The following is a 24,338-nucleotide window of genomic DNA, read 5'->3' as shown; positions in this document are numbered from 1 at the left end:
AAGAATCCAGCCCCAAGGTGGGGGCACCATCTTTAGGGAGGAATAACAGCTGTCACATTCTCAGGAGACTCCTGGGCCAGGCCCAAAGGCTTCCCTGAGAGCCGGGCCGAGCCTGAGTCCCGGGAGCAGAAGACCATAGAGAGGCAGGGATGAGAGGAGGATGAGGTGGGGTCCAGAAAGTCCTCCCGAGGGGGCTTTTCTCCTTCCCTGGTCAAGTCTCTTTCTCCTGTCCCCCTCTCCTTGTTTCTCCGCTCGTCCCCTCTATAATTAAAAGATTGGGCAGTGGAAGGATCCACCCAGGTTCCACTCTCATGAGCAGTGTGATCTTAAGCAAGTGGCTTCACCCGATGAGCCTCAGTTTCCTCATCTGTCAAATGGGGCTCCTGCCTCGCTGGGTAGTCCTCAGAGTCCACAAGACAGGACAAATGGAAAGCTGAGCAGAGTGACTGGCCAACTAGCGAGTGCCTGACAACTGTCATTTCTTCAGAGAGGATGATGATGGTGACGACCCCTCCTTCCTTCCTCTCCCTCATCCTTCTTTCTCTTTTGGGTCCCCCATCCTCTCTCTGTTCCCTTCTGGCCCCTGCCTGGCCCCCCCACAGCCTGAGGGCAGAAGAGGTCATCTCAGCTCTGGCCTGTTTTGCTAAATTCCACCTGCTGGCCTGTACAGGGGGCCTGGGCCAGGCATGCATCCTCAACTCTCACAACCCACGGGGGCTGCTTGGTTCGCGGCTGTACCCCAGTGCCTAGAATGGCCCATGGCGCATAGCAGATGCTCAATAAATACTTGCTGAGGAGCTGAAGGAATGAGCAGTACACTTAACTGTTCTCATTTTACGAATGAGAAACAGGCTACAAAAGGCTGGCTGGCGTGCGGCATAGAGTACAACCCTCGGTTCCAGAGGTGGGATTTTTTTTTTTTTTTAACTTAAAGAAATGTTTTTAAATTGATTTTTAGAGAGAGAGAAAGGGAGGACCTCTTCCATGAAACCGCATGTCAGGGCTAATCGTCCTTCGCCCTCCCGGGGCTTTGCTCTCTGAGGGTGGTCATCTTGGCTTTCTTTAAAAAATATATTTTTATTGATTTCAGAGAGGAAGTGGGAGATAGAAACATCAATGATGAGAGAGAATCGTTGATCGGCTGCCTCCTGTACATCTCCCACTGGGGATCGAGCCCGCACCCCACGCATGTGCCCTGACCAGGAATCGAACTGTGACCTCCTGGTTCATAGGTCGACGCTCAACCACTGAGCCACACCGGCCAGGCCGGCCTCCTCTTCTTGTGCAGGAGATATCAGGATATCCCGCTGCACCCGCCCACACCTCCAGGGCTCACTAGCTCTGCCCAGGCCACCCGTCCAGCCAGCAGAGCCATCCTGGCCACCTAATGGGTGTCCGCCCACACATAGCCTCGGCCGCAGCATCCGGCCGACCTGGCTGAAAACAAGAGCTACACAAACTCGATGCCCTCTGGTCTGCGGGGGAAAACCTCACCCTGGGCTTAAATGAGCGGCTGGGAAAGCACTTTTTTTAGGGGCTGCCTCCAAGTTTGGGGGGCGGTGGGGGGTAGCTTCATAGACTTTACAGACCCTTCCCGCTGACCCACCACCACTGCTGGGCTGGGTGTCCCGTGGGCCGGCCCAGGCTATACACCGAGCTGCCAGGGAGCAGAGACAGGGCTGGGCGGCCACACAGACTCCACGATCAGAAGGTCCTCACATGTGGTTTAAGGCTCTGCTGTTGCCATGTTTAAGTGGATACATTTTGAACAGGGGGTGCCCTGTTTCATTTGCACTGGGCCCCTAATTCTGTAGCCAATCCTGGGAGAGGGGCTCAGGGCCCAGCCGGCGGGCTCCAGCCCCCTGACTTCCCAGGATGGGTGAAAGGGCTTTGGAACTGGGCAACAGAGCCCACAAATCCCCCCCAGCATCCTCTGGCCCACACGGGGGCCCAGGCGCCCACACTCCTGCATATGCTCACACCTGCATAGCTGTGCTCACGGAGCCTCATGCATTCTCACATGCTGGTGTGTGTTCACATGTGCAATAGCTAGCCATTCCCAGACACAAATGCACCCTGGCACCCCGAGGCTCAAGAGAAAGCAGGGAGGGCATTGAAAAGCTAGGGACAGAGGGAGAGCCCTGGCCTCCCCCTGCCCCCCCACCCACCCGCATCTTCCCGGAAAGGAGAGGTGCCCTCCGTCACCCAGGATCCCACTTAGTCCTCAGCTCCCCACAGAGCCCTCCGCACGCTTTGTCCCATTGAAGTCCTGGAGGTAGGGCTTGTGTTACACGCATTTCAAGGATGGACAACTGAGGCTCCAAGAAGCAAAGTGCTTGGTGGAACCCTGGCAGGCGGACTTGGGAGCCCCATGCCCCATAGCAGCCCCCGAGATACCACAAGCCTCTGGCCACAGGTCATGCCCATCGGTTCCCCGCCTGCAGGGTGCTCCTCCCAGGTGCGGCTCCAGCTGATTGGGGGGGGGGGGCTCCCACTTTAGCTGGTGCTCACACCCCCTCCTGCCAGGGGACCTGTCACTGTCCAGGGGACCTGTTTTCTCTGGAGCCCCTGGCTGCCTACCTAGCCCCTTGGCCAGTCTTCCCTTTGACCTCACAGACCAGGCCCTGGAAGGGACTGACTGGTGTGACTGGTGACCCACAGATGATGCTGAGCAGCGGGACGCCCTGGAGACGTGGGAGCAGTGGGTGTGTGCCCTGTGGGGAGGGCGGCTGGGGATCCGGGAACCCCTGTCCACCTAGCCTCCTCTCTGCTCTGGTTCTGAGTGGTGCTCGCTGAATGTTCCCCATGGAACTTTCCAAAGGTTTGAAATGGAGGCTCCTCTTCCCCGGGGATGCTCACCAGCACGGCCCCTTCTGGGCCCCAGTTTCCTGATCTGAAAGTAGTGCGTACAGTGGGGCTCCTTGGGGTGGGTGGGCCTCGGAGCCTCGGGGGCGCTTTGCTAGGCACAACCCCGCGGTAGGCGTCTGAGCCGGTGCAGGCCCAGCGGCCCGGGCCTTATTTGGTAAGAGCCTGAGTTGGCAGCAAGCTGATGGGATGCCAGGGGCCCTGCATAGGCCGAGCCCTGCAGCCTGGCAGCCCGCTCTGCCCACCTGGCCTCCTTACCCCACCCCTGACCCATTGGCAGACCGTGATGGATTTGAAGGCGGGAGATGCGGGGTCAGGCCCAGGCACGGCGGCCCCCTGGAGCCCAGCCCAGGGCCAGCGAGGGATTCCCCGGCTTTTGCCTATATATGGCCGAGGAGAGGCCGCAGCGCTCAGCCAGAGGTATTGTTTTAAGAGGGTGTTTGGCATCGGGCAGTGATTCTTGGGTTCTTGTAAAACCCTGGCAGGGACATTGTTTGACAGCCTTGACAATGTGCTGGAGTCTGCAGGGGTGCACGCCCACCCCTGGGGGCGGAAGGCATGTGACGCGTCAGCTGCCTGCCTGGCAGCTCTGGCAGCCGGGGCCTCCTGGCCGGAGCACTGGGCAGCCTTGCTCGGAGACAGCAGCAAGCTCGGAGCTGCTGTGCTGGGCAACCGGGCAGCACGGCCCCTTCTGGGCCCCAGTTTCCTGGTCCGAAAGTACATGGTACCCACCGTACATGGGGTCCTAGGACACAGGAGTAGGGGCGGGTGGAGGGTGCAGTGGGGTCTCCGTCAGCAGAAGTGCCAGTCCCTGAGTCTTCCTCTGTACAGTCGCGGTTGCTCCCCTCATCCCTGCTGACAGATGCGGAACCTGAGGCTGGGAGAAGAAAAGGGGTTTAAGACTCTGGCTCTTTCTCCAGTGGGATCTCCGCAGACCAGCATTGATTCATTTATCCACTGGCCAACATGTCTAAGCTCTGCTCAGAGCCAGGCTTCATCCTAGGCCCTGGGACACCACAGTGAACCAGCTAAGACATGACCTGTCCCCAAGATGACAAATATGCCTTCAAATTAGGTAGACAGGGAGGGCCGCTCTGTGTAGACGACTTTTAAACTAAGGCCCAAAGATGAGGAGGAGGCCGATCCAGGAAAGGTGCTACAGGCAGAGGACACAGCACGTGCCAAGGCCCTGAGGCAGAGAGAGGTTGGTTGGGTCTAGGCCAGCCAGGCGGCCAGTATGGCTGGAGCAAAGTGAGCAGAGGGGAGCAGACAATGCAGCCAGAGATCGCAGGGGCAGACTATCGGGGCAGACTACAGGGTCCACGGGGGAGGGGTTGGACTTTATTCTACAGGTGGTGGAAAGCTGGGTTTTGAGAAGAAATCTAATAATATAATCCTGCATGCTCTTCTGTATCAGATGTCTATACCCGTGAGGGGAGAGGAATCGTATCCCCATTTTACAGGTGAGGAAGCTGGGGCTCTGAGAGTTAAAATGACTTTCTCAACTCTGATAGGGAAAATGAGACAGTTTCGGGGGGCTAGCAATCGGAATTAGTCCCGGTAACCTGCTGTCCACCGCAGGCAGCACTTGCTGGCCGATAATTAACTCCATTTGTGAAAGAACGTGGGAGACGGGTCTGGCCCGTCCTTGGTTCCTCCCGTGCCAGGTGTCTCCTGGTTATCTGAGCTGTGCTGTGCTCAAGGCTGCAGCTTTCTACAGGATATCTGTAGCACAACAAGTCTTTCTCTGACCCGTTTTGTTCTTTTTAACCCCTTCGATATATGGAGAGAAAATCTCATTGTCCAGGCTGTTCAGGATCTGGATCTTAGAGGCCCCTGAACCAGCAGCGCTGCTTTAATTAAAGGCTCTTTCCTGAACCTCACAGTGTCCGGCTGTCACTTCCGTGCCAATTTCACAAATTCCACATTCCGTAACAACTCATTACTATGGGACAGGACAGGGACTCTTCACTCAGTGCTGCCTGATGCCACAGCCAGGCCGGTATAAGACCCCAGGCAGCCGGGCTGAAAGGAGCAGCTCGGTGTGCCCTCAGGGGCCTGGCCTGTCCCCTTTCACCTGCTCTCCCACCCACTGCCCACCCACACTGTCTCCTGCCGGGTGGGTGATCGACGTGCCCTGGTGTGCCCAGGCCGCTCCTGGCTTTAGCATTGGAAGTCCTGCTTCCCGGGAAACGCCTCAGTCCCGCACGGACAAAGACAGTTGGTCACTTGTGCTGCAGGTGGCCCAGCCAGGGGCTCCAGGCACCACCAGGAGCTTAGAGAGAGGGGAGTGGACAGACAGATGCCCTTCCTTGCCAAACCCTCCCGCCTGCACGCCTGGCCCCATGCCCACCTGAGCCCAGGCCTGGAAGGAACCATGGAGAGGAAAGTAAATAACAACCTGTGTGTACCGCCTCACCCTCCCTCTGAGGAGGGCGACGCCACCTGCCCCGCACCGCCGGCCTACAGCAGAACAAAGGGAGGACCAGGGCTGCCGGCCAGGAAAGCAGAGCGCGGGAGCTGGCCCGGGAACTGGCCCAGCGGGGAGGGCGAGGCCCCGGGAGGAGACTCAGAATCGCACAGCCTGCCTTTGAGTCCAGAGGCTCTGTGACCTGGAGCATCTCTGGGCCTCAGTTGTTAATCCATAAAATGGGAGGGAACAATAGTTGGCAATAGCCAAGAGTGTGCCAGCTGCCAAGCTCTGTGCTCTTAGAGATGGAGAGCAGGGACCCCAAGAACAGGAGCCACTGTTCCCTGAGAGCTGGTAGCACAGCAACACGCCCACCAGCCTCAGACTGCCACCGAGACGTGTCCCCTCCAGCCCCTTCCCAGAGGATCGCCAAGCCTGCCCCATGCCATGGGCCTCTCCAAAATGTCACCACCTCCTTGAGGCTGCAGGTCCCTGGAGCTGTCCTCTATCCTCCCATTCCTCCAACCACGAGGCCACACACCGCTGCCCATAGGGCAGGGGTGGGCAAACTTTTTGACTCGAGGGCCACAATGGGTTCTTAAACTGGACCGGAGGGCCGGAACAAAAGCATGGATGGAGTGTTTGTGTGAACTAATATAAATTCAAAGTAAACATCATTACATAAAAGGGTATGGTCTTTTTTTTTTTTTTTCAGTTTTATTCATTTCAAACGGGCCGGATCCGGCCCGCGGGCCGTAGTTTGCCCACGGCTGTCATAAGGAAACACGGGTTTGGGGCATCGGTTCAACTGCTGGCTCCCGTCAAGGCAGCGTGAAGGGTGCTGGCTCTGCAGCTTGGGCCTGCCTGCCTCGAGACCAGCCACCAATGGCAGGTCCCAGAGATGGTGGCCCTCCCGCACTCTGGAACCATGGCCAGGCGTGCCTGCCGGGCAGCAGGCTCCCTTTACCACCCGGAAGAAGCAGAAAGAAGCCCTGGGTTTATTTTTAATCTTTGGGTCACATCCTGGTGACAGAATAGCCCCCCCCCCCCCCCCGCGCACGCGTGTGCACACACACACACACACACAGCTGAACGTCACTTCTGCCTTCATGGTACAGGGCAATCGCATGGGTGGGAGCCCCTACATGTCAGATGGGGCAGCCTGGGGTCAAGCCTCAGCTCCGCTTCCCAGCTGAGGACGGCTGGCTTCTGCAACCTCCTGATCTTCACCTGTGAGGTGGGGCCCGTAAGACACACTGGCAGAGGGGTTGTAAGAACTAAGGAGCCCCTGCCTGCTGGGCATCTCAGGTCGTGTGAGCTGCCCACAGGTGTTAGCACAGGCATCTGGGTGTTTGCTTGTTTGTTTTGTTTTATCTGCCTCCCACTTTCAAATAGCGCCCCTATGGATGTTTCTGTCCCCGAAGACACCGGCAAAGCATTTCGCCAAAAGACAACCTGCTGGGCCCAAGGGGCGTGGGGCTCACAGCTCCTGCTTCAGTCAGAGGACTGCGTCGGATCTGCCGTTTCCCCACACCCCTGCCAGCACCGGGCTTTTCCCCTTCGTAATTGTGTCTCATTTCATCGGCGTGGCATAGGGCTTCTGATCCATTTCTTTTTTGCCTACAAGGCTGGGCATTCGTCCATGTAACAGTTAACTGTCTGTTTCCTCAGGGATCCGTGGCTTGGTCCCTCCTTTGAATGCTTCTCCAGTGGCATCTGCCATGGTGCCTTGGCAGGCAGGTCCAGCAGGAAGGGAGCTGGGAGAGGATGCAGCTTGGAGAGGCAATGCAAGCCTCCGCCCCACCACCCCGCCTGCCTCCCACTCACCTGAGTGTCTTCAGAGCTTCCCCAGCTGAGGAAGTCCTTTCCCGGGACCAGGATGGCAGGCCCTGGGCCTGGGGGAGGGAGAAGAGAGGAGCCAGTGGAAATGACCACATTTTTGGAGCAGCAAGCTGGTCAGTGAGGCACCAGCACCCCCCTGCCCCCCAATGTCTCATTGTTGGCATTTTACACCCTCCAGCAGCCAGCGGAGGGGCACCTCTGACCACACTCCGCCCCCTCTCCACACCCCTCTCCCGTCCATCTCCCCGATTTAGGCTCCTCCTTGCCTTTTCTTAAATATCCTGTTTTCTGGTTTTGCTTACTGACGTGCTTATTTCCTTCTCAGCTCCGTGGTACAGGGGTCTTGCCTGTCCTGTTCGCCCTTGTCCCCCAGAGGCCAGAAGGCACTCAGGACGCCCGCGCCCCACGACTGAGCGAAGGAGATGGTGGGCTTCGCTCGGGTCCTGAGAAATGGATCTTGTCCACCCACGTGGCTGCAGAGGGGAGGGGCCGCCAGGGCAGCCGAGGAGGCCCTTCCGTGGGCCTCAGGCCCTGCGCACCCCCACACCCACGGCCCACAGGCTCCTCAGGGCCTTTGGGAAACGGTGGAAACCCCTCCCAGGGCCGGAAGCAGCCGGACCCAGATGGGAGGGCGAGGCCAGGTCTAATTATAGAAGGCAGGGTGTGAGAGGCCCCGCTCCTCCGGTGAGAGGAAGTGGCACCCCAGCTCTGATTAACACCCACGGTTTGTTCACTCCATGTTGAGACAGTCCCCACGGCGAGAGGAAATGTGGTGAAATGAATTCGGCTGCCGGGGGAGGTGGCCCTGACGGGACAGGGGACGCTGGCTCCTGGCTGTGGGGATGGCCCGGAGCCTGGCTGTGCGTCACAAGGGCCTCGTCCGCTTGAGCCAGTCTCTGTGCCTTGGTTTGAAAAGAAAGGGGGCTTGGTCCGGGTTCAGAGTGGGTGTCGCATGTAGTTTCAGGCGAGTCAGGAGCCCTCCGAGCCTCAGTTTTCCCACCTGCAGGATGGACTGATGAGGACAGTGGGTCTCACAGACTCTTTGGGAGGACTCATTGAGACCCAGGTCAGCCTGGCACAGGGCAAGGCACAGGGCAAGGCTCCAGAGGTGTTCGGTGTTGTCAGATGGCTGGGCGATGGGGTGGAGGGCCGTCAAAATGAGAACGTGGGCCCCTTGTTCAAGAATTACCAAGAATTTAACACACAGACAGCGGAGCGTTAAACCTGGCGAGGGGCCCTTCTGAGCCCCATGTGGCTGCCAGGCCCTCCGCCCGTGAGTGCTGTGGGTGGATGCCTGGGGTTGGGTGGGGGCTGCCGAATGGAAACACCATCAGAGCACCCCTCACAGAGGGGACTGTCCACATACAAGCTGCCTAAGCCAGACACAATGTAGGGAACATCAGGGCAGGACTCTAGCTCCCACTCCCTCTCCCATTGGGTTGGTTCTGGTGGAAATTACAGCAGAATTTCTGTGACCTTTTATTTCTTAAAGGAGAAAAAAAGTTAGTGACAAATGTTCATGTTTCATTCTGGGTAATGCTCAATTCCAGGTACTGGTAGTAGGGGGTTCATCGATTCTCTGAAGTTTTCTGTATATTTTAAAAAGTAGGCTCCAGGCTCTGGCTGATTTGGTTCAGTGGATAGAGTGCTGACCTGTGGACTGAGGGGTCCCGGGTTTGATTCCGGTCAGGGGCATGTGCCAGGGTGGCAGGCTCAATCCCCAGTGTGGGGCGTGCAGGAGGCAGCCGATCAATGATTTCTCTAATCATTGATGTTTCATCTCTCTCTCCCTCTCCCTTCCTCTCTGAAATCAATAAAAATATATAAGAAGAAGAAAAAAACAGGCTCCAGTGTTTTTAAAAGCTTGAAAGCCTGAGAAACGAGCCGTTCTCCACTAAGCTCCCGTGAGTCGGGGGCCTTGGGACGCAGTGTTAGCTGAGCGCCCGCTCTGTGCCTGGCACCGGGCTGGGTCCCAGGAAAGAAAAAGCAGGCATTTTCCCTCCAGGTGCCCAGAGCCCGGCAAGAGGGACAGAAAACAGACCTGCACATCCTGTTTGCTGGGACCCGCTCCCAGCGACCCCAACTCTGGCCTGGGGCTGCCGTGTTGCCATCTCCCCAGGGAAGCAGGACCTTGGGTGCTTTTCCCTCCTGCAGAAGGGCGGCTGGAGCCCTGCAGGAGTCGGGGTGGCACTGGCGGGTGCATTCGGGCACTGTCCTAGGTGGAGGGGAGCGCCCAGGGCCCTCCCAGCCACTACTGAGCCCCTTAGATCCGTGGTCGGCAAACTGAGGCTCTCAAGCCACATGCGGCTCTTTGGCCCCTTGAGTGTGGCTCTTCCTAAGCCTTAGGAGTACCCTAATTAAGTTAATAACAATGTACCTACCTATGTAGTTTAAGATTAAAAAATTTGGTTCTCAAAAGAAATTTCAATCGTTGTACTGTTGATATTTGGCTCTGTTGACTAATGAGTTTGCCGACCACTGCCTTAGATGAACAAGGAGAGGCGCTGCCCTGAATTTTCCGCAGCCCCTGCTGGCAGGCGCCCAGGTCCTGGCCAGCGTGGGCGGGAAGGGCTTCAGCGGGAGCCCTTGCCCTGCTGCCGGGCTGTTCTCTCGTCACTTTGTCTCTCTTGCTTGTTTTAACTTTTTATTTTGAAATAATTTTAGATCTACAGAAAATATGCAAAGATAGTCTGAGTTTTCATGCCCCCCACCAGCTTCCCCTACTATCAATATCTTACAGCATAGCACAGCTAGCACACTGAGATCTTTAGTGCAACGCCATGAGCTGGACTACAGACAGCCCTTGGATCTCCTCCCTGTGTCCTTCGCGTGGCATTTGGGCCTTGTCCCCTTAGTCTCCTGCAGCCGGGGAGGCCCCCACGCTCTCCTGGTCCTCCTTGGTCTCGCCGTATGTGATGAGTATCAGTCAGGTATTTTGTAGATTGCATGTCAATTTGGGTTTGTCGGATGTCCTCTCACGTCTTAAAATGCAAACTTTAAACGTGTACAATTCCCTGGCTTGGAGTGCAACCGGCACCGGGATCTAGCTCCAGACATTCCCATCACCCAGAAGGAAGCCCAGGCCGGCTCCTGTTCCACTCTCGCCCCTCTTGTCCCCGGTGTCTCCGTCCCCATCTCTCTCTATCTGTGACTCCATTTCCGTTTTTTCTTTCAGTTTCTCTTTGTATCTCTGCCTCTAAGCCCCTGTTTCTCTCCCACGCATTCTATTCCTACATCTGTCGGTCTCTCCCTCTCCCCCTCTCTCTCTAACTTGCCTTCTATTTTCTCCCTTCTCATTCTATTTTGCTCCATCTCTCTGTGTGCATCTTTGTCCCTCTTTTATCCTAAAGGGGACACCGGCAAGTCCCAAGAAAACAAACAAGAAGCACTGGTCAGGCAGCCTTAGCGCTCAGAGACAGCCGGGATAGGGACGATATCTGAGGGCTCCATGGTCAGGAGCCTCAGTTGGTTGGAGCATCGTCCCGTACATCAAAAGATTGTGGGTTCAATTCCCGGTCAGGGAACTTTCCTACATTGTGGGTTCGAGCCCCAATGGGAACACATCCAGGAGGCAACCAACCTCTCTCTCTCTCTCTCTCCCCCCCTCTCCCTCCCCCCCCCCCCCCCCCCCCCTTTCTCTCTCTCTAAAAGCAATAAAAACATATCCTAGGAAGAATAGCTGAGGGCTCTGGCTAGATGAGGCAGCATGAGAGCCCGCTCAGGAGGGGATGAGGATGCCAAAGCTCCTGGAACGAAAGCAGCCAGCCTGGAAGAGCTGCTGAGAGATGTCCAGGCAAGAGGGCAGTAAGAGCAAAGGCCCTGGGGCGGGAAGGAATCCCCGAAGCTGAGCCAGGGAGCGATGGGAAGCTGGACAGAGGTCTCTCGATGGCCAGACTCCCTTAGGTGGGAGCCCACATGCCTCCCCGGGCCGGGCTCGCAGGCTCTGAGGCAGAAGCCCCGGCCGGCTCAGGACAGGGCTTGTGGTAAGTCATGGCTGAACCTCCGAGACATTTCCAGCAGCCCCGCTGGGGGCCAGGCCACAGGCTCAGCACTGGGGGCCCTGAGCTGGACCCGCCCCGCCTCTGCCTTAGAAGGATCCTGCAGTGGAAAAGCACAACCCAGGCTCAAAAAAAAACAAACAAACGTGTGTGCATTGATTTATTCAACTATTTACTCCAGAAACACTTAATGAGCGCCTGCTGCATGCCCGAACCATAGACGGGCACGGGCAGTGCCCCGACTTCCCGGCTCAGAGTTTAGACAGAGAAGCAGCCTACCACCCGCTCACCCTGACCGGCAGGGGAGAAGGCTCGTGCTCAGATGGTCACTTACCCAGGGGCACGCAGCTCGTGGTGCCCACCACGTGGTGGACAAACACAGATGGCCCCGAGGAGATGACCCATGCTCACAGCAGAGCTCCTAGAGTAGAATGACATGGGTTCAAGTCCCCGCTCTGCAGGGTGTTAGCTGAGTCGCCGTGAGCATATTCCTCACCTTCTCTGGGCCTCAGTTTCCCCTTCTGCACAGTGAGAGCTGAATGAGAGACTGTGAGTGCTGACCCCCTCCCCCCCACACTCAGAGAGCCCTCCTTGACCCGAGTTGAGTTTATTAGCCCCGTGACTATTGTTCTTCCAGGATGGGGGGGAAGGAGGGGTCGGCGGGCCGGGTCAAGAGGATCCCAAGCAGGCTGGGGACCTACCAGGCATCAACACCCAGGAGTGTAGTTTAGGCAGCTGCCGGAGGGGCAGCTTTTGCAACAGCTGAATACTGGCTTGTGTCCTTAAGTCACCCAGGGCAGCAGCAGGCTAGCTGGCCAAGTCCAACAGCCTGACCCAGCCTCATTTGTGATGCAAATGGCTGGCAGTGGCTTGCTGCCAGGGCACATGGTCCTCATCCAGGGCCCTGAGCTTTTATTCTGAGAGAGCAAAGCCGGGGAAGGATGGGGCGGTAGGGGGGATCCTCCACCCTGCTCCCTTGCCATGGGGCTTCTGTGGCCATTTGCTGACTGACTCCAGATACAGTGTGACCCTAGTGGGTCCTCAGCTTGAGGTGGTGGAAAACCTGCAGGGCTGGGATCCTTGCCGGAGGCCCCGGGGAAGAATCGGCGTCCAGGCTCATTCAGATTGCTGGCTAAATGCAGATCCTTGTGGCTTCAGGACTGCGGCCTCCATTCCCTGATGACGGACGTCAGGGCGCAGGTCTTTGCTCCTAGAGCAGCGGTTCTCAACCTGTGGGTCGAGACCCCTTTGGCGGTCGAACGATCCTTTCACAGGGGTCGCCTAAGACCATCCTGCATATCAGATATTTACATTATGATTCATAACAGTAGCAACATTACAGTTATGAAGTAGCAACGAAAATAATGTTATGGTTGGGTCACAACATGAGGAACTGTATTTAAAGGGCCAGAAGGTTGAGAACCACTGTCCTAGAGGATATCCACCTTCCTTCTTCTCACAGGGCCCCTTCGGCAACAGCGGGCCAGGCCTTCTCACTCTGAATCTCTCCACCTCCCCCTTCTGCTGCCTCTCTGCCTCCAGCTGAAGGCAGTTCTCTGCTTTTAACGGTGCTTATACTGAATCCAGGCGAGACTCTGCCTGAGGTTCTAACCCTCATCCATCTGCAAAGTCCCTTTTGCCCTGTCATTTAACCCGTCACAAGTGGCGGGGACCACAGCGCTCTGACTTGGTTTCCTGGTTTTCTCTCCTTGGCAAAGGAGAGCCTCTTGACTGATCTGTCCTCCTGGAAAATGGCGACGTGGATGCGGTTGGCACACGCAGCTGAAAATCGCTGGCTTCACAGAAATTTTACTTGGTTTTACTTTCTGGGGGTGAAGCACTGTATGGGAGTCCCCAGGAATGTGCCTAAGAGCCCCCAGAAAACTCCTGCCCAGCCCAGCCCCTTGGACTGTCCCCTGTCCAGGGCCATGTTTCCAAATTTGTGCACCAGCCACCAGGGGAGCGTGGTTTGCTGGGACGCCGAGTAAATAAACCAATACTTACCCCAGAGCCCCACAGGCGGCCACTCGGCTCAGGGACAGATATGGTCAAACTTGAATTCCTCGGCCCTTGGAGGAGGGCCAGGCTGCCCAGGAGGAGCCGGGAGGGAGGCATCCCATCCCACACTCCCACGGGTGACTCTAATGATCCCAGAGGGCTCGGGTGGGGAGGGAGGTCACCCAGCCGCCTGTCCCCCTCATCAGTCTAGGTGGCCTCCTTCCCCTGGGCCTGGAGTCCTGCGGGCCTTTCCCAGGTCAGCGCCTCGCCGACTCCCAAGCCTGTGCCCAGGGCACCCACCTCTTCCTCCACGTGCATTCTCGCATGAAGACGCAGCCCTCACTGCCTCAAATGACTTCTCAGCCTGGAAGATCTTTTCATTAGAACTCTTTGGAATTCATATGTTCAGCAAGTATTAAAGTGCCCCTGCTCTGTCCCCGGCACTGGGCACCATGGCTGGGTACCATCAAGGATCAGGATGGGTATGACACACTTCTACCCCTCCCAGCTCACAGTCCAGGATGGGAGACAGGAAAATGCATTGAGAAGTACAAAACCTAATAGGTGCTTTGAAGGAGGCAGACAAGCAGGGTGCAGAGTGAGGGGAGGCAGCCTGGAGGCAGCAGAGACGAGCACACGGCCTGCATGTCTGCAGGAAGGCACTGTAAGCAGAGGGCACCCTGGGTCTCAGACAAGTGTGGCTCTTCAGAGAGGCAGCAGAGAGGTGGCAGGGCCAGCTCACCCCAGCCATGGAGGCCGTGGCAAGGACCTGGCATTTAATTCTAGGGCAATGGGGAGCCACAGAGGCTACTATGCCGGGAGCAGCACATTCTGAGTTCCCTTTTTAGAGGATGGAGTGAATTACCATAGTCAAGAGACTGGAGGCAGCAAGAACAGCCTCTGGACCCCACCCGGCTCAGGCCCATCAGAGACACAGGAGCCCGTACACCAGGCCCGGATGAGGAAAACACCCACCCTGCTCACATTTGGCTGTGTCCACACAACTGCAACATGGAACACACACCAAACATCACTTCCCAGTTTTTACCGCTCAGCTGTAAACCACAGAGCGCTGTGCTGAGAGAAGCTGAACTCCTGTGGCCCACTACTGCTCCTGCCTGCTCTGTTTCCTTCCTGCCGCGTCTTATACGCATATGGAGGTGATTTAACACAGTCCCCTTATTTTGAAAATATCCCCCCAGCAGTGTTAATTTTATAATTTAGGGGGGAAAAAAACCACCTTTATATTTAATTTCTCTAAAAATGCCCCACCAGGGGCCAGGGAACAGGGGAGCCAGTAGGAGGCCCCAGTAGCTCCGAGTTGTCTTGATGCATCCAGTTCAGCTGAGGGGCAGGCTGTGGGGGTTCCCCCCCTTGATCTCCAGGCTGCTGTGCACCCCAGTGTGTACACAGGTTTGGGGTAGAGCAGGCGAGAGAGTGGGGCTGATAAGCAGAGCCGGGCACTTATCAGGCCCCGCAGGAGGCCCGGGAGGTATCTGGAAGGCCAGGTGCCCACCCCGTGCCATGCCCCGTGCAGACACCCAGCCCAGAGCACGCTGAGCAGCTGCCTGGCTATTTTCACTGTATCTGGATGGTCCCCAACCCCAGGGGGTTCCCAGTTGGGTGTTTATGTCTCTGGGGGACAAACACAGTGTGACTCAGCAGCTGACGCGAGCTGGCTTTGGGGTGAGGGAGGTGGTGGAGCACTGGGTGGGGGTGGAGCCCTGAGCCGAGGCCCCAGGGAAGGGCAGCAGGCGGCCTCCAGATTCGGGATTCTCGGGTCCACATTCTGACTCCAGCTCTCTGGACGTGGGAAGGGGCTGAGCCTCCCCAGCCTCCGTTTTTCCATCTGTGAACTGGACTCAATCAACCTCCCACCAGTTGCTGGGAGCATTCAGGGAAAGAATAGACATAAAGCCACAGAAAGCACTCCATAAATGCCAGTTTCATGAGCTGACATTTAGCTCCAGGGGTGAGAGACTAAAGCAAGCGGGGTGGTGATTGTCCCGTTTGGCTGGAAACACGGGGTCCTTCACCCACAGGTGGACCCGGGTGGGTTTCACAGGAATGAGGGTGGCTTTCTCACCTCCACCCTCACTTACTTGCCCAGCTTTCCCTCTGGGCCCTGCGGGCCACCTCTCCTCGGGGGCTCAGGAATAGTGACTCCCTTCCTTGGGGTCGCCATTCCTCCATTTGTGCAATGGGGACACAGCGTTCCCCTCATGGATAGCGGAGGCCACCCTGAGAAATGCTGGCGCAGTGCCCGCCTGGGCCAGTGCCAAGCTAAAGCCCGTGGTCATTGTCGAAGTCTGTGACGACTACTGCAGCGACTGGTGGCTGCCTCCGGTGCTCACTGGCAAGGGCGACGTTGGAAGCTCTCTCCTGGCCTCACCACCATCCAGCGCCCTCAATCCCAGGCCCCAGGAGGATGTTTTTTTGAGGCCTCAAGGCATGTCCCAGAGGCTGCCACCGGCCGATAGCGACAGGAAATGGGCTGGCCGAGAGTGGCCCTCCAGATAACCCTGGCAGCACCCGCAACCCCCTCCCCGCCCCCAAACCCTTATCAGTTGCAGCAAATTTCTCTTCTGAGCCAGGAGCCCCATGAGGACCTCCCTGACCCTTGCCAGTGTTTGCAAACTGAGACCCAGACGGCAGGAGAGGACAGGCGGGGAGGGGCGGGCAAGGGTCCCAGTAAAGAAGAGGGAACCCTGCCTGGCAGGATGTTACCTGCCTTGACCCCAAGAACCCCGACCCTTCCTAGGCAGGGGCTGGGGGCCTGGACCACTGAAGTGGGGGTTTGCAAATCCCAAAGTCAAAGTGACTGGAAGAGGCCCCAGGAGCCCCTGGAGGGTCCCCGGACATGGTACAGGGAAGGTCCCAGGTCCACCACGAACCCCTCCAGGCATCAGGGTGACCCCATCTCACTTCAGTGCCAAGGGCTGACCACATGGAGTTGTCGTGGGGTCAGACTCAGTTGCCCAGCTCTGCGTGGCTGCTCCACTCTCCAGGAGTCCCTCTGCCCCGTTCCAGGTGGACACCGCAGTGACTCTGGTCTCGGTCCCCTCTCTCCATTCCAGGCCCCAGCCTCTCCAGGGTCAGATCTGCACAGCACACTCCAACCTGAATGGATGGCCCCAAAACTCCCACTTGTGTCCTCTGCTAGAAATCTCTGATGCCCACTGGCCATCGGCTGAACCAAGTTCAGAATGTTTGCAGGCCTCAGCTTCTCTGCTGGGCCTGGCACGGCACTAGATTCGGGGGAACAAGGCAGAAACCCCCACCCTTCTGGAGTCAGTGTTTCAATGAGGTGAGGGGCACAGAGACAGATGAGGACACAAATGAAAGGGAGGCTCAGTTCTGTTGCCTGAACCGAGACCTGGTCAGAGGAGGCTTCTGGAACAAAGAAACTTTTGGGCTGCGAGCTGGAGTTCAGCTGGTGAAAGCTAGAGGATTCAACAGCAAGTGCAAAGGCCCTGGGGTGAGTTGTGCCAGGTATGGGCAGGAGGCAACAAGGCCAGGGCCTCATAGGCCATAGTGACCACTTTGGCTTTTCCTGTGAGGACAATGGGGAGCCCCAGAGGGTTCTGAGCTGGGGGAGATGTGGATGTGAGGGTGAGAGGGAATTCAGGGCAACTTGAATCTCTGGCTTGACCACTGTGTGAAAGGTGAGTGAGTGAGACGGCGACACATTGCATGTTATGGGGCCCAGCCCTGTTCTGCAGGGTCAGAGGAGAACAAGCCTGATGCCTGGACAGTGACCGCCCCCAAGTAGGTCATACCCAGGACCTTTGAGCCTCTGCTCAGACTGACCTTAACAGGAGCGCCCATTCCATTCCTGGAGATCACTGGGAACCCTCACCCTGCAGTCCAGCTGCCATCCCCTCCCCGTCCCCCAGGTTCAGGGGACCTCCCACTGATAGAATCAGTCACACTGCACTGAGCTTGCCAGTGGCATCTGCATGCTGCTATCCCTCCCCAGACTGCGCTCACAGCAGACCGTCCTCTGGGTCTCGGCTGTCTCCCCAGCTCCAGCAACCACCTCCTGAAGTTCATCTACCTCTTCCCCTCACTGCTCCTTCTCCAGCTACCCTGGCCTCCTTGGCCTGTTCACCCTACCCCAGGACCTTTGCACTTGCTGTGCCCTCTGCCTAGAATCCAGTCATTCTCCATCACCTGTGATATTTCCTTCACAGTGTGAGCGATATTTGAAATTACTCCATTTGCATGTCTGTTGTCTATCCCACTAGACTGTTTAAGACTATCCCCAATGCTCTGCATGTGACCCAGCACACATTTCTTAGAATGAATGAATGAGCAATTTTAAAAAGTGACTGAATTAATATCCTCTCCAGCCTTAACACCTCCTCTGTGAGGCCTCTGCGATTTCCCCAGCACTGAGTGGGGCTCCAGCTAAGTTGTAGGAGATGCTGGGTCTATCCCCAGGTTGGGGCTCCTCAGCCCCAGACCAAGACCTGCCTTCCTAACTCTGACCTTGTGCCCCACCTGGCTGCCAGCACCCACCTACTTCCTCTCAGCAGCCCTTACTCAGCGCCTTCCTTAGGTCTCTGGGGGAGCTGTCTCCCTATTCCATGGGGTTCTGCTGGAGCCATCAATCACAACACTGAGCCATGGCCCTCAGGGCCCTGCTCTGAGCACGCGCCTTCACTGAGCCAGTGTGCCCTCCTGGGATTTTGGGCGACCGCTGAGCGGGGAAGCACCTGGCGGAGGGGTATCGGTTCCTTCCTGCCTCAGCGGGTGGTAATGGGGGCTGTGTCTGGCCCAGCACCGGCTCAGGAGACACTCCATGAACTGGTCAAAGTCCCGGCCAGGAGGGTCCCGGGTGTGACTGGCACCACATGGCCCTGACTTGCTTAGGACCACTCTATGCAGGGAATCGAAGGCGCCCACGTCGAGAATTATTACAGACCAGCTTCTCTTTAAAGAAAACGAGTTTTATTTTTATAATCAGAACATTCTAATAAAAATATTATTATAACATTAGCTACCGGTATTTCCTGGGACTTGACTGCGGACCAAGCGCGCCGCAAAGCGCTGGCCGGCGCCTGTCAGCCCTGAGGCCTCCCGCTCCCTGAGGTAGGTCTGAAGGAATACCCCCAGCGCCCCCTAACCTTCTGTCCACTCTCCCCACACCCCCTCGGCCAGGCTGCCCCTCACCTCCCCCTCCCGCCTCCTCAGGAGCCGTCACTGCGTGCTGGGCCTCTCGCCTCCCTCTGCACTGAGCCCAAGGCAGGCAGGACGTGTCAGGCTGGTCTCAGCCAGGCGGGGGTGCAACAGGGGACCAAGGAGAGAGGGTGGGGGCGCTCTCAGCCAGCATCACCTAGGGCCCCCTCCCTCTGTGCCTGCAGGGGCAGCAGGGGTGGAGACAGGCTTCTGAGACAACTTACTGTCGCTGAGAGACCTGAAGACGCCCGCCCTCCCAGGGACTCCTGGTGCTCCAGCGACAGACACTTTTTCAAACAGAAATGCTGTCCGTCTCCTTGGGCGGAGCCACGGACATAAGTGAGTCTCAAAGTCAAAAACAGGTTCCGCTTTCCTGGGGGCAGGAGCCTCCGCTGAAAAAATAAACTGAAGTTCTGAAACATCTTAGTAGCAAAACAAGGACGGTGAGGAAAAGGCTGCAGTGCCCGGCGGGCTGGGGAGCGCCGGCGGGCGGCCCTGCTGCACTGAGCCCGGGGCCTGCGGAAGAGCCCGTGCCGTCACCAGAAAGGAGAATCCCACGAGGCGGCTTCCCGCACACGGTCTCCCGCGTTCACAGCTTGTGCGGATGGAGCAACAACAAACAGTCAATTCACGTGCTCCTTCAGGTTTCCCTGGAGTAAGGCATCTCTGAGCAGGACAGTTTCCGCAGAGCCCGAAGGGTGCCCGGGCTCTGTGGAGGGTGGGGAGGCCTCACGGATGCTGAGGAGATGCCGGGAGACCTCAGCCCGGGACCTCAGCCCGGGACCTCAGGCGGGAGGGAGGGGAGGAGGGAGGAAGGTGAAGGGAGAAGGCAGGTGTGTGCGAGAGGAGGTCTGGCTGCATCTTCTAGAGCTCCCGCCCACTCTTTCTCTCAAAGTCCTCCCTCGAGATGTGTAGGGTCCTGGATTTAAAGGGATTTGGTCTCCAGGCCATCCAGGGTGCAGGTGGGGGTCCTGCAGGATCCCAGAGGCACAGGTGCTGGTGTGCACCCCGAGCTCGGCCGGCCACTTGCCTGGTGGGTGTGGGTGACGGGCCTCGAGGGGGCAGTGGCCTCATTGCATCCTGTCGGGCTGCAGCTGCGGAGGCTGGTACTGCACAAAGGTGGTGCCCGTGGGGGCCGAGGCCGAGAGGCCAGGGGGCACGGCAGCCGGGTAGCTATAGCCCACGAAGCTGGTGACGGAGGCAGGCGAGGCGGCATATGGGTACTGGTCGTAGGTGGCTGGTGGGTACTGGGTATAGGCTGGGCTGGCCGGCGTGTACTCAAGGAACGGCGAGGACAGAGATGGGACGGGGGCAGCCGGGATCACCACGCTGGGCTGGACGATGGCTTGAGGGTAGATGTAGTGGGGGGTCAGCCTGTGGGGCCAAACAGAGGGGTTGAGGGGGAGGCAACACGCTGGCTCCAGGTGGGACCTGGAAAGCCGGGTGCCGCTGTGTCCCTGTCCCCAGTCTGTTTTTCTGTGGCTGGAGCACGTCAACTGTGCAGGCCTGCGCCCTGGCTGTGCCTGCCACCCTCCCCTCCTCCAAGTTTGTATGCAAACATGCTCACTTCAGTGGTCCTTTCCCAGGCACCCCTCCCAACCCTGCACCCCACAGGACCACCAACATGATTGGGGGACCCTGTTGGAAAGTGATTTAGAATCCTAGGAGGGTGACAGCAGGCATCGAGGCCAGCTCGGGCCCTTCTGCGCATGGGTACCATGTGACTGCCCAGGCTGCCGGTCTTCCCTGTTCACCTTCCCAGCATCTGCCCCCCACAGCGGACACCTACAGGGCGCCAATTTACCAGTCTCCCTCCCCACCAGTGTCAGCTCCCCCGGGGGTGCTCATTCCTTTCACGGCGGGCCTGGCTCCCAGGAGCCCAGTGAGTGCAGGGTGGATGGATACATAAACGTGAGCAGAAAAGCGTGCAGCAATGATGATGGTGTGGTTCGGGAAGGTGCAGGAGTGCTGCACTGCCCAGCACCCCTGACCTGTGGTGACCGTGAGGTCCAGCCCTCAGGTCAGCCTTTGCATTGGTACCTTGTTTTACAACAGAAACACGGAACTCAGTAGCTGGCGAACGGCCCCATGGCAACGGAGAGGAGGGGCCGAGACCCCCAGACCCTCTTAACTGCCATGCTGGTCCCACCAAGGCCTCGCCACTGCACACCCGGCCTTCCAGGGTAGGGATCAACTCAGTATGTCGCAGATGAGAAACTGAGGCTAGGAAAGGCAGTATCAGGATGTGCTCACTCTGCCAACCAGCCGCTGGGCTGCCCTGGGTAAGTGGCTGAGCCGCTCTGAGCCTCACAGCTCACTGGACACAGAGGGGCCTCATGGGGTAGACAATGTGACTGTAGGCATCTCCTCCTCCTCCTTCTCCTCCTCATATCAGCACAACTTACACAGGATGGGGCCCCCAAGGGGGTGAGATGGGACCCCAACTTCCTTGCACTGTGAGATGGGCTCGGGATCCCTGCCCTGCCCCTGCTCCAAAGAGAAGCTGCTTTGAAAGGAGAAGGAAAATTTTCCTTGGATGCTCTTGTGCACCTGGCAGGGGCAGAAACAGGGACAGCGGCCTGGAGGGCAACTGGGCAGCAAGCGGGCCACCCAGGGCGTGTGCTCCGTCCCCTGGGCAGGCTCCCTCCGCGCCCAAGGGAAGCCCTCACTCCGCAATGGAGACAGGCGCACTCGGAACAGCACGGCGGCACCCACAGAACTGACGGAAACCCAGAAAAGCCCAAGCACCGTGCCCCGCGGACAAGGCAGCCCAGCGGCCCCAGGCCACGCCGCACGCGGCACGCGGCACGCGGCAGGGAGGCGAGCCCCCAGCCCGCGCCCTCCCCATCAGGACAGAGAGCCGGGCGCGGAACAGAGCTGCTGTTTATGAAAAAGGGAGGGGTTTATGCTAAATGGTGGAAGTGTTTATGCTAAAACACAAACGTGTGTTTATACACATGCTAAGGACAGGTGAGGCTGAACCGCACGAAGCGACCATTTTCATGGGTGCACGAGCTGGCCGACAGCAGCTTTACACGGTATTACGTTTTGATGCGCTGGAAAGGGCTTCAGGATCACACGTGGGTTTGAACATCCTTAGAAGGCGAATGGATTCACGCGTGCCATCAGGAATAAAGCGCACGAGTCATGACAGCCCGGAGGCAGAAACATCCCAAGTGTCTGTGCACTGGAGTGGGAGGAGGGTAAGCAGGCTGTGGTGGCTCAGGCCACGGAATATTATTCGGCCACAAAAAGGAACGCAGTGCTGACGCTGCTACAATGTTGGATGAACCCTGAGGACACTGCTGGGTGAAACCAGCCAAACAAAAGGCCACACACTGCGATTCTATCAACAGGAAACACCTACAACAGGCGAATCCAGAGAGGGAGGGAGCCTGGGCTGCGGGGCTGCGGGAGGTGCAGGGGAGGGGTGCAGGGGTTGCTCAGGGTCTCCTGGGGGTGAGGGGGATTCTGGATTACACACGGCGGTGATGGCTGCCCACCTTTGTAAAGGGGCTTAACACCTTCAAATGAGATTCGCGGTCAGGTGGACATCACCGCCTAGAGCACATAGATAGGGGCACCCTGAGCAGGAGCCAGCACCGGGGGTCAGTGCTGCTGGACGCGGCGTGGGCAGAGCTGACGCGAATGACAGCGCTGGGGGCCCCCGGACCAGCAGCAAACACCTGAGGGATGAGAGTCTGAGGCACACCTGGCTCCATGCCCCAGGTGCGCCCAGATCCCTGGTTCTGGGCCACGATGCCAGCTTCCCCCCAGTCCTTTCAGAAGCCTCTGCTGCCCACCCCATGGGAACGAGAACCTTGAATAGAGCCAGGCTGGGTTCGAATCCCACCTCGGCTCTCACCTGCCAAGGCTGTGCTCTGGGCCAGGACGTGGCGCTGAGCAGACCGTACAACCCCTGGCCTCTTGGGGCCTGGCTTCCAGGAGGGGCAGAGTCACACCAACCCGTGAGCCAGTCCTGAGACTCGGGGGAGGCTTCTTGGAGGGCGACTGCACAGCGCTGGAGCTCCACGGCCCCTCCCTCACCGCGTCCCAGTGAGCAGCTGGAGGGGTGAGCTCCAAAGCCCTCAGGCACTCACCTCTCCAGACAGGTGAGGGGCTCTGCGGCCCTCAGGCCTCCTGGGAAGGAGCAAACAGACACAGGCTAGAGCATGCCGTGGGGCAGTGCCCGCCAGGCCGCCGTCCTGGCCATCATCAGCGTGGTGCCACCCACCACAGGAATCCACACCCACCTTCCAGGACCTCAGGACACTCCTTAACTTGAGGTTATGGAAGTTTTGAGCCCAGAACTTCTCCAGGCACAGGCAGCGATGGCCCTACCCCAACACCCCACGTTCTGGCTAAACATGTGGATCCTCACAGCCTGAAGGTGGATGGGTGGGTCCAGGACCCTGCAACTGACAGCCCCCAAAGACTCTACCACACACCGCACTCAGGAACCACTGCCTAGACCAGGGCCTCACACTGTCCACAGCAGAAGTACCTGGGGCTTTACAATGACAGGTTCATGGCCACACCTGTCTCAAGGTACGGCCGGCTCAGGCAGCTGTCACATTTACCAGGTTTCAACCCCCCCTCCCCCCACCAGTGTCAGGACCAGAGCTCTGCCCCGTCGACCGGAGCTGCCCTGCTGGCGGCACTCAGACACCATCAGGGTGAACAATGTTCAAGTTGGGGAGGAAAGGGACCCCGTTTCCTGTCCCTTGGGGATACTGTCTGCATGTATTTACCTGCTTCCCTCAGGTGCTCTGCCCCACCACTCAGTATGTGAAACCCCAAGGTAACTTACAAAGCTTTTCACAGCCATGGAAAAGGTGCTGTTGTTATCCCATTTCCAAGAGAGACAAACTGAGGCTCATAGAGAGGCCTGAGTGACTGTGCAGTCCCACAGCCAGGGCACAGCAAAGCAGAGTCTGCCCCCGTCCGCCCGCCGCCTGGTACCTATGCCCACAAGCACTGGCGGTGGGCTGGGGGTGCGGACCCAGACCCACTCCGGGGCCCACCCAGATGGGAGCGGCCTGGGCACCACGAGCACCTGTCCAAGACACGGCCGTTCCTGGTGGTTCTGTCCGGCTGCACGGAGGCCCAGGACACAACACAAGACGAGCCGAGGGGAGGGGCAAGGAGGCGGCAGAGCCTGCCAGGCAGGCCCCCCACCGCCCCGCAGCTGTGCACGGGGACAGTCGGGGCTCTTCCTGTCTGTGGAATGGGTCCTGAGGAGGATGGCCTAGAGCTCGCTGTGAGCACCAAGACCCTCCCCTGGGACAGCGGTTCTCAGCACAGTGCCTGCCCCCAGGGGACATGGCCACATCTGGGACATTCTGGCTGTCGCGTTGGTGTGCCGCTGGTATCCAGTGGGTGGAAGCTAGGGGTGCTGCCAACATCTGCACTTCCCAGGCCGGCCCGCCCCAGAATTCCCTAGCACCACAGCGAGGCGAGACCCTGCAGGAGACTACAAAGTGACGGCAAATACAAGGACTTCTCACCTCCACAACCACAGGCCAGACAACCACAGTCTCCCAACACTCAAAGCAAAACTCGCAGTGAAAAGTACTCGGCCACAGTCCGGAGGACCGGTTTTCTGAATGCAAAGCTACCTCCAAAAGTAAAAATAAAAAAGGCAAATGGGCTGGTTTCACTTTTTTCTGCTCTCTGGAGACGTGACCTCAGGCCCTGCCAGGCCTCCAGGCACCCCAGGCTCTCTGGGGCCATCAGACAATAGGCAAGTGCGAGTGGTGGCAGGCCGAGATGCCCTTCCTGGGACCCCGCCAGGCCCTGGCACAGCATCTCCACCAGAACCTGCTCTTCACCCAAAAGGGCACCCCACACCAGCCTCCCCTCACCGCCAAGACCAACCCGACCTTCTGCCCATCTGCTCAGGCCCAAAGCTCTGGGATCTTCTCGGATTCCTCTTTCTCTGACATATCCCTTAAAATGTATTCAGAATCCCACCCTTCTCACCCCTGCGCTGTTCGGAGCAGCCGCCATGGCCGCGAGCCTGATGTGCTACTTGGACCCCCTCC

The 24,338-nt window shown here is 58.2% G+C and overlaps 1 protein-coding gene across 3 annotated transcripts in view; it reads right to left on the bottom strand.

Annotated features, from left to right (window-relative positions):
• Window positions 1-2,190: 2,190 nt before the first annotated feature.
• The window catches only part of RBM38 (RNA binding motif protein 38), a 29,243-nt gene continuing 7,095 nt past the window's right edge, over window positions 2,191-24,338 (bottom strand). The window contains exon 4 of one of the 3 annotated variants that reach the window (XM_036322522.1): window positions 2,191-3,742. In XM_036322522.1, coding sequence (XP_036178415.1) covers window positions 3,712-3,742 — 31 coding nt within the window. In that variant the 3' untranslated portion in view covers window positions 2,191-3,711. Of the gene's footprint in view, window positions 3,743-18,049; window positions 19,669-24,338 lie in introns of those variants that run through there. The other 2 variants (XM_036322521.1, XM_036322523.1) reach the window with 2 other exon arrangements.

Source organism: Myotis myotis, unplaced genomic scaffold (genome assembly GCF_014108235.1).
Source record: "Myotis myotis isolate mMyoMyo1 unplaced genomic scaffold, mMyoMyo1.p scaffold_m19_p_9, whole genome shotgun sequence".
Lineage (NCBI taxonomy): Eukaryota > Metazoa > Chordata > Mammalia > Chiroptera > Vespertilionidae > Myotis > Myotis myotis.
Note: the sequence above shows the minus strand (reverse complement) of the source record. Positions and strands in the feature narration are given on the sequence as shown.